Source organism: Coturnix japonica, chromosome 6 (genome assembly GCF_001577835.2).
Source record: "Coturnix japonica isolate 7356 chromosome 6, Coturnix japonica 2.1, whole genome shotgun sequence".
NCBI lineage: Eukaryota > Metazoa > Chordata > Aves > Galliformes > Phasianidae > Coturnix > Coturnix japonica.
This window is the reverse complement of record NC_029521.1, coordinates 12,510,507-12,522,489: the sequence shown is the minus strand read 5'-3', so window position 1 is coordinate 12,522,489 and position 11,983 is coordinate 12,510,507. Positions and strand designations below refer to the sequence as shown.

General features: G+C 41.8%; 1 protein-coding gene across 1 annotated transcript; it reads right to left on the bottom strand.

Annotated features, from left to right (window-relative positions):
• Positions 1 to 5,563: 5,563 nt before the first annotated feature.
• Positions 5,564 to 8,631, bottom strand: LOC107315833 (dual specificity protein phosphatase 13-like). The gene is made up of 3 exons (XM_015866632.2): positions 8,454 to 8,631; positions 7,893 to 8,110; positions 5,564 to 7,163 (listed from the first exon to the last, which is right to left on the bottom strand). Exons 1-3 carry the CDS (start codon positions 8,612 to 8,614, stop codon positions 6,964 to 6,966), a joined length of 579 nt encoding a protein of 192 aa, XP_015722118.1. The 5' UTR covers positions 8,615 to 8,631; the 3' UTR covers positions 5,564 to 6,963.
• Between the last annotated feature and the right edge of the window lie 3,352 nt (positions 8,632 to 11,983).

Here is an 11,983-nt window from a genome sequence, read left to right as displayed (position 1 = left end):
GTTTGATAGCAAAGCTTTATGTCACATTCCTTTGATCTCTATCTCATATTGAGACTGTCCAACATTACTTCCCATCACTTTGATCTTATATTTCATAAGAATTTACATGGGCATATACCGTATCACTGCTTAGTATCTAAATCTTGCAGCTGTTTCAGGAACCCTCAGCTTGATGAATTGCTCGGTAATGGAAAACTCTTTGAATAGCATTGCCTTGAGAAAAATGACAGCAGATAAGTTAAGCCAGCCCAAGGGGAGCAGATTGGCTTTTTCCAAGAATACAAGGAACCAAGATTTTCCTGCAGAATAGAAATGAATGTATGTGGTGCTGCTCCTGGCTGCATTGTATAGTGCCAATTGCATTAGTTGGTAATTCTGCCTCACTTGCATCTCATCTCTCCAAGATCCAATTTATGGCAGCTGAGATAAAGTATCCTTCAGGGTATTACATTCTTTCATAAATCAAGAACCACTTTTTGATATAAGAGAAGAGAGGAAAACATATGGCACTAGGCTTTATGAATGGTCAGCTGGCATGTCTTTTATGGCTGTTTGCAGCTTTTGGCTACTTTTCAAACCAGAAAGTAACATTTTATATGCCGTGTATTCTTATATACCAATTATAAAAATAAATAAATAAATAAGCTTTAGAAAAAATACTAATTTTTTAAAAAATCTTCACTTTTCAACTGAAATCTCAGCGCCTTTCTTCCCATTCACTGAAATACAGCATCATTCCCATTTATGGTTGCTTGCTTTTTTTCTCTCATTTCAGAAGTAGTCCACGTGTCGTATTTGCCACTGATTTGGGCACAGTTACAGTTATGTGCATTACTTCCTGTCTTTCAGGACACTGCTGTGCTCTCTCTTGCCATGGAGACAATATCTGTAAGTAGGTAGTTAGACTTACTTACCCAGGTGGTTCAGTGAAGCTTGGTTAATGCTTCTGAAGTAATCTGTGATCACTTAATGAAATTGCTGTGTTGGAGCAGTGGTTCACCAGGGGAGGAACTAACCATTAGGCCTTGTGAGTGTACTCTGAGGTTGTACAGAATTGCATACCAAGGTGAAAGTCCTCTGCAGGTGTCCCATAATGATGACATTGCTGGCCACAGAACATTCAGTCCCCTTTGCTTCCCCGTGCAATGTGCAGCACTTGCTGACACCAAGCCTCCTCAAGCCTTTCTTATGGTCTACAAAGCTGCAGAGAATTGTGTTTGAAGGCTTGTGACAAAAAGCTCAACATTTCTTATTGCCTGATAATGTTACTGTCTGCAGACCCCAGCACATACAACATTTTGAGACTCATGTAAGAAACAGTAAGGTAGTGAAAGAAAGGTAAAAGGGTTGTGATTTCTGAATAAATTCAAAATAGATTCAGAAAATGTAGTTTCCTGCCTGTAACTGCTTGTAAATTTAACAGGTATTACAGGTTCCATTTGACTAGAGACAGTGGGAACTACTGGCCCAAACACCTTGAAAAAATTCAGTCCACAAAGTAGCTCAGGTCCTCCTACAGCTGGCCTTGAGGTGTGAATGTTGCTCAGATTTTAGCAGTCGTTTTGCCTCAGGGTACAACTGTGTGGCATTTCTTTGCTGGAATAGTATTAGTCTTGCTAGTCTGATTAAGCTCCGGTTGATAAAGCTGCCTGCTTAAAATTCAGTGTGAAGCTGGATTTCTGCAGGATGTTTTGCATCTTGTGCCCTGAGTCATTTATTGCGTATCACCTTTAAAAATATTTCATCTTTCAAGCTGAAGGGTCTTGGTCCCATGTGCCAGCAATGGCTAATGGACAGACACATACTTAATAATCAATTTATTAACCACTTCAAGGTCCTCCAGGACAAAAGACACCACGCAAAGTCAGCCATTCCTACTTTATTTAGTGAAGAGTACATAATGCATTATAGTGCACAGTATACAATGAATTGTATTTAACTCATTTAAAGAGGCTGACCATCATATCTCTGATAAAACCATCAGGAAAAGTATGTCTTAAAGAATACAGATTTAATTCTAGATTGATAGTTAACAGCTAGGTAGCTCCTGAGAAACTGCACATAGGTGGTTCCACAGAAACGAGCAGTGACAACTTATGGTAGTGCTTTGGGTTATCTGGCACAAGCTGTGGCATGCGTCCCAGTGACGGCAGTCCATAAACAATCCCTGCTTGTTGACTTTGCTGAGCACTGGGTCGTGCCCTAAATGCAAATTCTCTCTCTTTTCCACACTTCCAGAAGATGCCATGAAACCTAACTCTGAAATGTTGTTCATCTTAAATGTTGTTGATCTTATCAATGTTGGCAGAATAAAGAAAACTCCATCGATAGTATGAACAGATTTCCAGTTTTGCTGATTGTAGGCTTTGATTCTTTGTATTTAATCTCCCTGTTGCAGACGAGCTGTTGCATCAGCAAACCTCTACACTTTCATTCCTGTTAGCTGAAAGTTTGTCTTTTACTTATTATTATAGTTTTTATCTATACATTTTTTCCCACCATTCATTATTTTTTTAATTAATTTTTAATCCTTGTGGTCTACATGTTATACATTGCAGCATTTAGGAAATCTTTGTTTTTTATCTATAATTTTAAATTTATGGAAATTATTAAAGAGAATTTGATTTTCTTTTTAATTCACTGTAATCTGTTTTGTTTTTTCTTTAGTGAGCAGTCCCTTTGCTTTCTTCTATGCTAGTCTTAGGTTCTTCTATGGCAACTAAGCCTAACAATGATAATTATATTAAATAGTTGGACAGCATGTGTTAAAGAGAGCTGTATTCCCTACACTAGCACTTACATACTGCTTATGTAGAGTTCAGGCTGCTCTTCACCCACATGCTTTGATTCCAACTCGCAGTTTCTGGGCTGCAGGAATGCTGGGCTGGCTTCATTCCTGGCTGGCTGTGTCTGACCATCCCCAGGCAGTGTCTAGTCGGTGGCTGCACACGGGGCAGTGTTGCTGGAGCGTGCTCTTTGCTTGATGGTCCCAAACAGGTGGCTGTCCCTAAAAGTGACATGTGCTTGGACATGTCCCCCAGTGGGCTGAGTGCTGCCTCCCCTATGAACAGGAGCACCAACAGAAATAAAAGTTTTGCTTTAACTCAACGTTTTACCAAACCATAACCACCCCCCACAGCTTCCCACAGAAGCAGTACTGCTGTACTTGCCAGCACAGAGTTCTCCCCCACAAAAGAAATCTTGGTTAGTGCAGCGGGGACATGATCCCCAGTGTCTCATGTGACCCAGTTCTAATAATAAACTATTGGAAAATGGGATGGTTCCTGTTAGAGGTGAGTTCAAAATAAAGGCCATGAGAACAGCAGCTGTCATAGATCTCTGCACAGGCCCATTGAATCCACTGCTCTTGCGTCTGCCTGTGGCTGTAAGCTGATGCTGATAGAAAATGAGACTCCACAAGTGTGAGATACTCCACTTTTTAATGGTCTCCCAGCCTACAGCTCACGAATTTCCAGGTCTGGTTGGAGTTTCTGTGTATTTGGTAACTCCGAGCAAATTTCTGCTCCACAATTTTTCCTATTAGTCGTCTTACATCTGTAAGCTTAAGCTTCTGTCTCCTGCAGCATCCCGGGTAAGGTGTTGCAGTGCTAACCCCCCTCCTCCAGCTCTGCCTGGCTCCTGACTTCTGTGAACTTCATCTGATGCCTTCAGTTCTTGTACTGGAAAATGAATTTAAGGCAAGCTTCCACTGGGGTTCTGCATAACTTCTTCAGGTGACACTCTGCTTTAAGCAGATTTAGGTCCCTTTCACCATGTCCTGTGCTCACAGCCACCCTCCCACTGCCTCCATTGAGCTGGTACTAGCCCTCACTACCCACTTGCTCAGATGGATCAAGAATTGGACTAAGCTGAAAACAGCTCTCAAACCCCCCCCAAAAAAAGTTTTTTAGGAGCTTGCTGGATTTTATCAGCTGCATTACCATATTGAGGAAAGACCAGCCTGGACAGGAAGGTTTATGTGCCTGTTTGTCTCAAGGGGATGAAACACTGACAGTTCCTGCGGGGTCTTGGTTGAGTAAGCAGATCCCTCTGGGTGAGCCTGCATGCTCAGGTCAGTTCAGCAGGCAATGAGCTTGCATTTGGGAACTTAAATGTCTTCCGGACTGGGGCCTTCTCTCAATGAGGGGTTACAGCACCTCCAGTCTCTCTCATCGTACGTCCCCTGTTGACATGTGCATATTCTGAAGAAAGTGCTGCTGGCAAGGCAGTATTTTCTTTTGCTTGAGATCCTCAGCATAACTCTCTAAACCACAATTCAAAGCACAATTTTTTTTTCTGCTGGCAGTGGAAAAGGGGGCAGTTCTAATGTGACGTTCCATCACAGCCTGAACTATGGATAGTGTAAGGGACCAGGAAGAAGTTCTCTCCTAGCAAGCCACAGAAGATAGTCCTGTAACCTCTTGAAACAGAAAACACTAATTTTACTGTTTTTGCATATGTTGATGGGAATCCTTTTCCCTGCTCAGAGCGGGAGCCAACAGTGCACAGAATATAAAAGAGCAAAGCAGGAAAGATAGGCAACACTACCTTTGCAGATTTAAAACACTTCTGTGACTTGCCAGTGCCCTTGAAAAAGAGTTCCTAAGCAATTTACTCCATCCACTGGGGTATGCCAGTCCTGCTGTACAAAATCACTGCCATGTCATTAGTGGCATGGATACCATACTGGCTCAACACTTCTGTGCTCCTTGTGAAACAATGCCCTCATAGGATGAGCAGTATGTAAGAGAGCAGGTACTAATCTACAGTAGGAGCAGCTTTCACAGCTGTGGCTTTGTGGGACAGATGTTCAGGGGCACACAAAGCATTATCCTGATGGGAGGTTCCATCAATCTTTCTCACACTTGTCTAATTTTGCCCAGCCTAAAGCCATTAAGATGCTTTATTTCACTCACATGAATTTCAGACTTTTCAGTGCCATGTCTTCAAAAAGCTTCCAGACTGAAATCTACTGTAATGTGAATGAAGTATAAATTATACTGAAATGTTAACTCATGTAAATCCTTATTAACTCTAATGGAGAACTTCAAAGCAAACCCAGCTCCTCCTCCGCTGCTCTGCTGCTTTGTGAGGTATAAAGATTATGCTAGCACTGGTGGATTTCAAATGCTATTTTCTATTTGATCGTTTTTTACACTACAAATTTTCTCTTTCTCTTGCCAGTGGAGCTCTTTGGTAAGACTTAGCAAGATCTGAACAGTTCAAGGCAGTTGAATAGACCTCTGATAGGATCTTAAATATGCTTATTTTGCAGAACATTGAAATAGAGAGGGATTTCTGTGTTCCCATAAGCACTAGGCAGAATCAGCATCCATGTCTCAGCCTCTTCAAGAATTAAGGGTAACAGAGGTCTGGGAAGGAAGAATTACAACACACAAGTCACTATCACTTATGTCTTCTAATAACTTCTGTGAACCTCCTCCAGAAGAGGGGGAAAATGAGGCCTAATGCTTCAAATGCAAACAAGCATGCAGAAGTATATTTACTCAGTCTGGCAGAGAAAGTTCACAACGCCAGCTAATCAATAAATCAATCTAGTAGCAAAGGGCAAAAATAGATTTTATTATTGCTTTATGGTTCACCACAAGGTAGCAAGGTAATTTTCAGGTAGAGTGGTAGCATGAATTGCAAATGTTGTTCCTGTATTAAAAATCAAGTTGCTTAAGTAACTGATTAACTGGTGATAGGAAAAGCGACAGCCTCAAAACAGCTTACAAGTAACTTGTATCAATTAAGCCTAGATATTGACTTAAGCTTACTAAGTTCCCTACTGTATTTAGAAAACTGTGTTTTAGGTTTATTTTTAATTGAAGTTTTGAAAACTGGAACACAGACAACACTGTAGTCAGGAGTCAGCACCCTTATTCAGAGGTGGATGGAAATTAATGCTTGGACTTCCCAGATCTTTGATGCTTGTTTCCTTCCAGGTTCAAGTTGCTGGGGTACAGGAGTAGTCACTGAGAGTGGGACTCAGCAGCTTGCTTGCAGATTAAGGGGTAAGGAGCAGAGGATGGTACAAGGTAAGTGCTTTATTAGCTTAAAGCCAAATTTACTGCTTACCTGCTTCTTTCATGGATTTGATATCCAAAAGGCCCTTAGAGCAATCTACATTTATTGTGGGCAAGAGCTTGCAAACACAGGAAAACATATGCCAGTAGCTTCCTGGTAATGATGAATGCCTAGGTTCCTACCTGATGTTAAAACAGAGATGATTCAAAGCTACTTACGCAGAACTGATGAGTTTACACTCAAAAAGTACTTAAAAATCTGTCTCCTTTTTCAATATCCTCAATATACAACATAAAATATATGCTGTCAACATATATACCTAAGAAAAACCTGTGGGTTTGCTGACCCTGAGACCACATAGAGAGCTGTGCAGAGGAAGTTTATTCCACTGACATGTCACAGCTCTCTGTGGCAGCATAATATTCAAGAGACCCATAAAAGACAAAGGTGTGTGCTGCAGAGCTCGAGGGCCTAAGAAATTGTCTTCATCTCATCATCAGGTCTGCAGCACAACAAGCTTTTCTCATGAAAACTGTAACCAAACTGAAGAAGGTGATGCTGTTACACTCCTGAGAAAAGGGGATTCAAACTTACAGTACTGCTAGATGCAATTATTGAACTTGTCTCTGGCATTAACACAAATCAGGAACAACTAAAGTCCATCTTCACAGCTCCAGTGGAGCCCTCTGGTACGCTCACACTGGGCACAACAGCTCTGTAGCATGTAGTGCTTAGGAGTTGATCCTGGCATTGATCATCACCAAGGAAGTCAGCTGCCAGAATGCACCCTCTGACAGTTCTGTTTGGCTTTGTTTGTTGTTCTACTTTGATGCATAGCTTTCTTTGTTTTCTTTAGTATTTAGTTTCATGGGAAGTAGTATATGTATATTGAAGGCTGAAACTCAGAAAAGCGTATGTAAAGGTTTTGCCCTTTCAGCAGCCCTTCTTTTGCCGTAGCTGAACATCCAAATTTCTCAGGTGTTTCAGAAAGCCACGATTGGGTGAAATCCATCGATGTTCCTTCACTGTTTTGATGGCTTCAACCAATGGCAGGTGGTGATTTATCATGAGATATGCTAGGACTAGAGATGCTGACCTGCTTACTCCAACTGCACAATGTACCAAAATTTTAGCTAGTTAAAAAAAAAAAAAAAAAAAAAAAAAAAAAAGAAGAAAGGCAAATTATAACCATAAAAGAACATGTGAGAAAGAGCTCTATCAATGCCAGTTTACTCATGCTAAGGAGCGGTCTTTCGTGTAATACATGCTTATTAGTGTTTTATAGCACCAGTGCCAAGACGCTCAGTCTCCTGTGCAACACACTGGAAACTCCCCTGGGTAAAGGTGAATCTCCTCCCTGCAGGCACCACCCTGCAGGCTTTATTCTCGCAGGAAGAACATCGACAGTGTGTGGGCCTCTTCACATGGGTGGTGGCTGAAGAAATCAGGACTTACCTTCCTATTCGTTATGAAAAATACAGTTGCCACCAGAGGGTGTCAAAAGACTAGGCCAGATAAGACTGCTTCCATGTCAAATATATGTTTTTTACTGCTTCGTGAACAGGTCTTCCCCCCCCTCCCCACTCCGATATTTCTCTCTCTGTTCTAACTCCTGTCCTTTCTACTCCTGTCTCTCCCAGCCGCTACTCATCCTTTTCTCACATCAACTTTTCACTATCTTCCTTGCTTTTCTAGGACAAAGCTGTAGCTATCCACCTGCACAGCACAGCTTCCCCTCCCTGCATCATGCAGGTACTGGAAGTAGGCTGCGTGCTGACCTGTCCACCACTGAGCTTATGGGTCTGACTGGTTACGAGAGGCTGCCAGCACGTGTACAAATGTGAACAATGATCATTCCATACCTCCTGGTGTGTTCAAGGCTTTGTGGATAAATTCTGCTGCAGAGAAAAAGAACTGGCTTATATCAAAGCTGGGGAGGTCATATGCTGGCACACCATAATAATCAATGGTCGCTCCATAGAAGTCCTGGCCTCCTTGGCTGTACACTGTGCCGTGGGCAGCATTTAAAACGTGGGTAACACCCATCTTCCACAAAATAAATCTGTTGTGAGCTGTTACTCTAAGAGGAAAACCAACATAAACAAATTAAGATTGGTACAGAGATACTCACAGGAACTGTGTGAAGGAACTGCACAGCGATTGCATCTCGCATGCCGTATACTCAACATAAGCCAGTGCATTGTTTCCAAGGAATAAGTGAGAACCAACTATCAAATTAGTCATATATTATTATTATTATTTTTTTTTTTTTCAGAAACTCTGATGTCTGTACTGTAAATGACATCGATTAGCAAAACTATGGGCTGCCTAATACCACATCAATAAGAGGCACTAATTGGCTGAAGAAGCATAATGTACAGCAGTGGCGTTAAAGCTCAGTCATTCTGTGCAGCTGTACTTACAGGTCTCCCAAGAAGAGATTAGGCCACACTTCATCGACGTGGTTACAAGAGGGCCGCCCAGTGTTCAGGAGCTGCTCCAGCTCCTTAAGTGAGGGGACATCCTCCATGCATGTCCCAGGACCTGAGGAATCCAAGGGACCCAATACTTCCTCCCCAGACATATGAGAGCTGGGGAAATAACCTGCTTCCAGCAGCTAGAGGCAGCATGGGCACTGGAGTGCTGCCAGCAGCCACAGCAGTCACAAGATGGCTGGGAGATGGGCTGGAGCAGGTGCTGACAGCAGCTCCCACCACTGCCCCCACACTGCGACATCCTCGAGCTCCCTCCCCAGGGCTGGCTGTCTTGCTGGACCTAATTGTGCCTTGATGGTTCCAGTCCGCTCCCTGCAGTTCATCCTCCCAGATCTTCAGTCCCCAGCCCATAGGATGTCACGATGGTTCTTTGTGGTGTCCCTAATGCAGCAGTGGCAGCCAGTGAGGTCTGACTGTTCATTATACAGCTATAAAAATCCTGAGAAAGGAAAAGTAAGACATTCTCCTCACCGTTAGGACAGCAGACAACTCTAAGCCAAACATGTGCAATTATGTCTGATATTAAAAATAGCTGCTGTTTCAGCTGAAGTTAATGCATGATTATCAGCATCTGACAGAAGGCATCCTTTTAATTGGTGGACTATGCCTTTGTGATTACTTTGTAGGTAGTGTTTGGTGCAGTGATTGGGATCAAACACTCTCTTGCTAATAATGTAAGAGGTGCCAACTATGAAAAGAGTCAGGGAGTGCTGTATTAGCATGCAGCACAGCATTGCCAGGAAAATGTGTGCTGGTCAAAGCCAGGGTGCTCACGGATGCTCTTCTGTTTAAAGTGTTGCTATCAATCCCACATGATGCCAATCCGTGACAACTTTGTCTCTCCCATAAAAACTGGGATCAGAATCTTTTCACCTATCCTGAAAGAATGTTTTATAGTGAAAATGCACCAGTACAGAAGCTCAGCTGGCATAAACAAACCTGCCTGTATAGATGCGCTCACCTCCACTTTCAAAGAATCTACTGCTCTCGCTCCTCTGCCTGCTTTCAGGATTTGTGTTTTGGGACAGTTAGCTGTTGAAGAGGAATTCAACTAAGTGAGTTCTGGTACATTTAGTTCAGTGCTAAGTGAGACAGCATTTTCTGGTGTTCTACTACACTAATGTGCCTGCAAGCACAATTTTGTCTGCTTTAGCACATAGTGTTCACTTCCTTGGCTTTTGCTCTGACAAGTTCATCTTCTGCCTTAAAAAATAAGTTGATTAGTACTTAGCAATTCAGTCCCTTTTTCCTCAGTTATGGGAATAAGTAAGTTAAAGAGAAAACAGATGCTTGAAAGTTCACACAACTGATCTGATGTGTGTTTCAACACACATACTGAGATCACAAACATGACGTGGTAAAACATGGTCTGTAGAGAGGGGAGATCACCAAAAATAAAACAGTGATGTAGATCAAGTATCACTTCTAGCTAAAGATCCTCCCTTACCATGCTGTATTCTTTGCTGGAGGAGAATTTTCATGAGCAGCTCATTCTCTCTTCATCTGAGGCCTTCATTTCCTGCATATGGTCTTGAGATTTATTGGAAATTGATTATTTCCAATTATTGAATGTGAGCTCTATTATTTAATGACAAAGACTGTTTCAAAAGAAAAACAACATTGCAGTCATACATCTTCTTCCTTTCCTATATAATAAATTGCAATTGGAACTGGTTGGGAAATTTCAATAAAAATTTCCTTTCTTTTTGTGATTATATATCAGCCTGAACATTGGATCAATGTAACTGTGTAAGTTGAATAAATAATTTTCAATCTGAAGATGAACCCAGTGTAATTAAATATTCTAAAGATTTTTTTTCTTGGCAATCTGCAGTAGTTCTATAAATTTCAATAGCATGTCGTTTGTCATAAATTCTCAGACTGATATGTAGGCATTGGCACTGCCTGTCAAACTGAGATCAACATAGCATGGGTGACATAACTCACAGTGATAGAATGAGGTTTAGTGGAAATTTCTGCTAAATAAAGCACGTATCTGGATAACTTACTTTTAAAAAGAATCAAGTGCTAACAAGGAGAAGTAGTTATCAGTTTTGAAATACAGTGGCTCAACAGCTATTACATACCCACTTCTAAGCCCTAATTGTGCTCTTATCACTTTTCTGTGTAAGCTAATTCGGTCATTTTGGAAATATCTGTTAGGCAATGAAACTCAGTGGAAGTAAAACGGCACTGGCAGTGACAGCTTCACATAGATGCGGCAGGGCTCCCTCCTGTGCTGCAGATGCCACAATGCTGATGCAGACCAGGCCAGCAGCCAGGCACTGGGGTAATCCCTGCGAGGCAGGGCCAGCCTGCATACATCTCTCTCTTCAACTTTTATGGCTGACACAGCACTCTTGACCGGGGACTTAAAACATGAACATCTGCTGCTGATATAACATAACTTGGATACAGTGTACTTAATATATATGTATACACAGAGATCATTTTCCAACTTTAAAGCCTGGAGACTGAATTCAGAGAGTTGCATGACTGTAGGTTCATGCTGGTCTTGCAATCAACAGTGTAGGGAACTGGGAGAAGAAGCTTTTCACTTCTAATTTTTCATTTCTTATTACAAATGAGCTGGGTATAGAGTAGGCAAAAATGCTTATTAATGGATTATCTTCAGGTCTGCTGCATTTTTGCTTATTTCTCAGATCACACCTTCATGCAGTACAGTTTGTCACTGGCATGTTTGGACTTGTCAGTTTTTCATCTGGTGCAAGTGAAGGGAAAAAGGGGACCATTGCAAGGACTGAAACAGCCCTTTATTCCCTTTATTCCTGCGCTGCCTGCAAAGGCAACCAGATCTTGGCAAAGAAAGTGGGAGGCCACCTCTAACTCCAGCACTTACTTGGGAAGCTATGCTTTGTATGGTGTAAAATATAAGAGCTGGATGGAACAAACTGCTCAGAGAAGGACCTTCAAACCAGCATTGGGGCATGTAATAATGAGCAGGGTGTTTTCTATTCTGCTGGTCCAGTGCTTCATCTATGTACAACAGATGCCGTTACAACTGAGTGTACAGTCCTGTGCAGCTGCACCAGGCTGCCCATTGACTCATCAACTTGATGTAGCTGTGAAGGATTTTGAAATGCAAAACTTACTTTGTTTCAATGCAGTTGGGTGTGCATCAGGATTATGAAAGATCCCTTTTTCCTCTGAAGAAAGAGAACAAGACTAAACTCTCTGAAAGGCTGAGCTCATTAACTTAATGGAGTGACACTGGCACTGGTGTTTTTTATTTCAAAGGAAGCAACAATTTGGGAGACTTCTGTGGGACCTCACTGTAATTACATCAATACAGAAATTTCTGAATGTTCTTCAGGCTGCATGATGATGCTGCAAAAGGCTGAAAGCTAAATGTCAGCTGATAGACAAAATAAATGTATTCCTGGAGTCATTTGGGTCTAATTTGTCTGTCCCCTACCATCCCTTCCATTTGTATTATT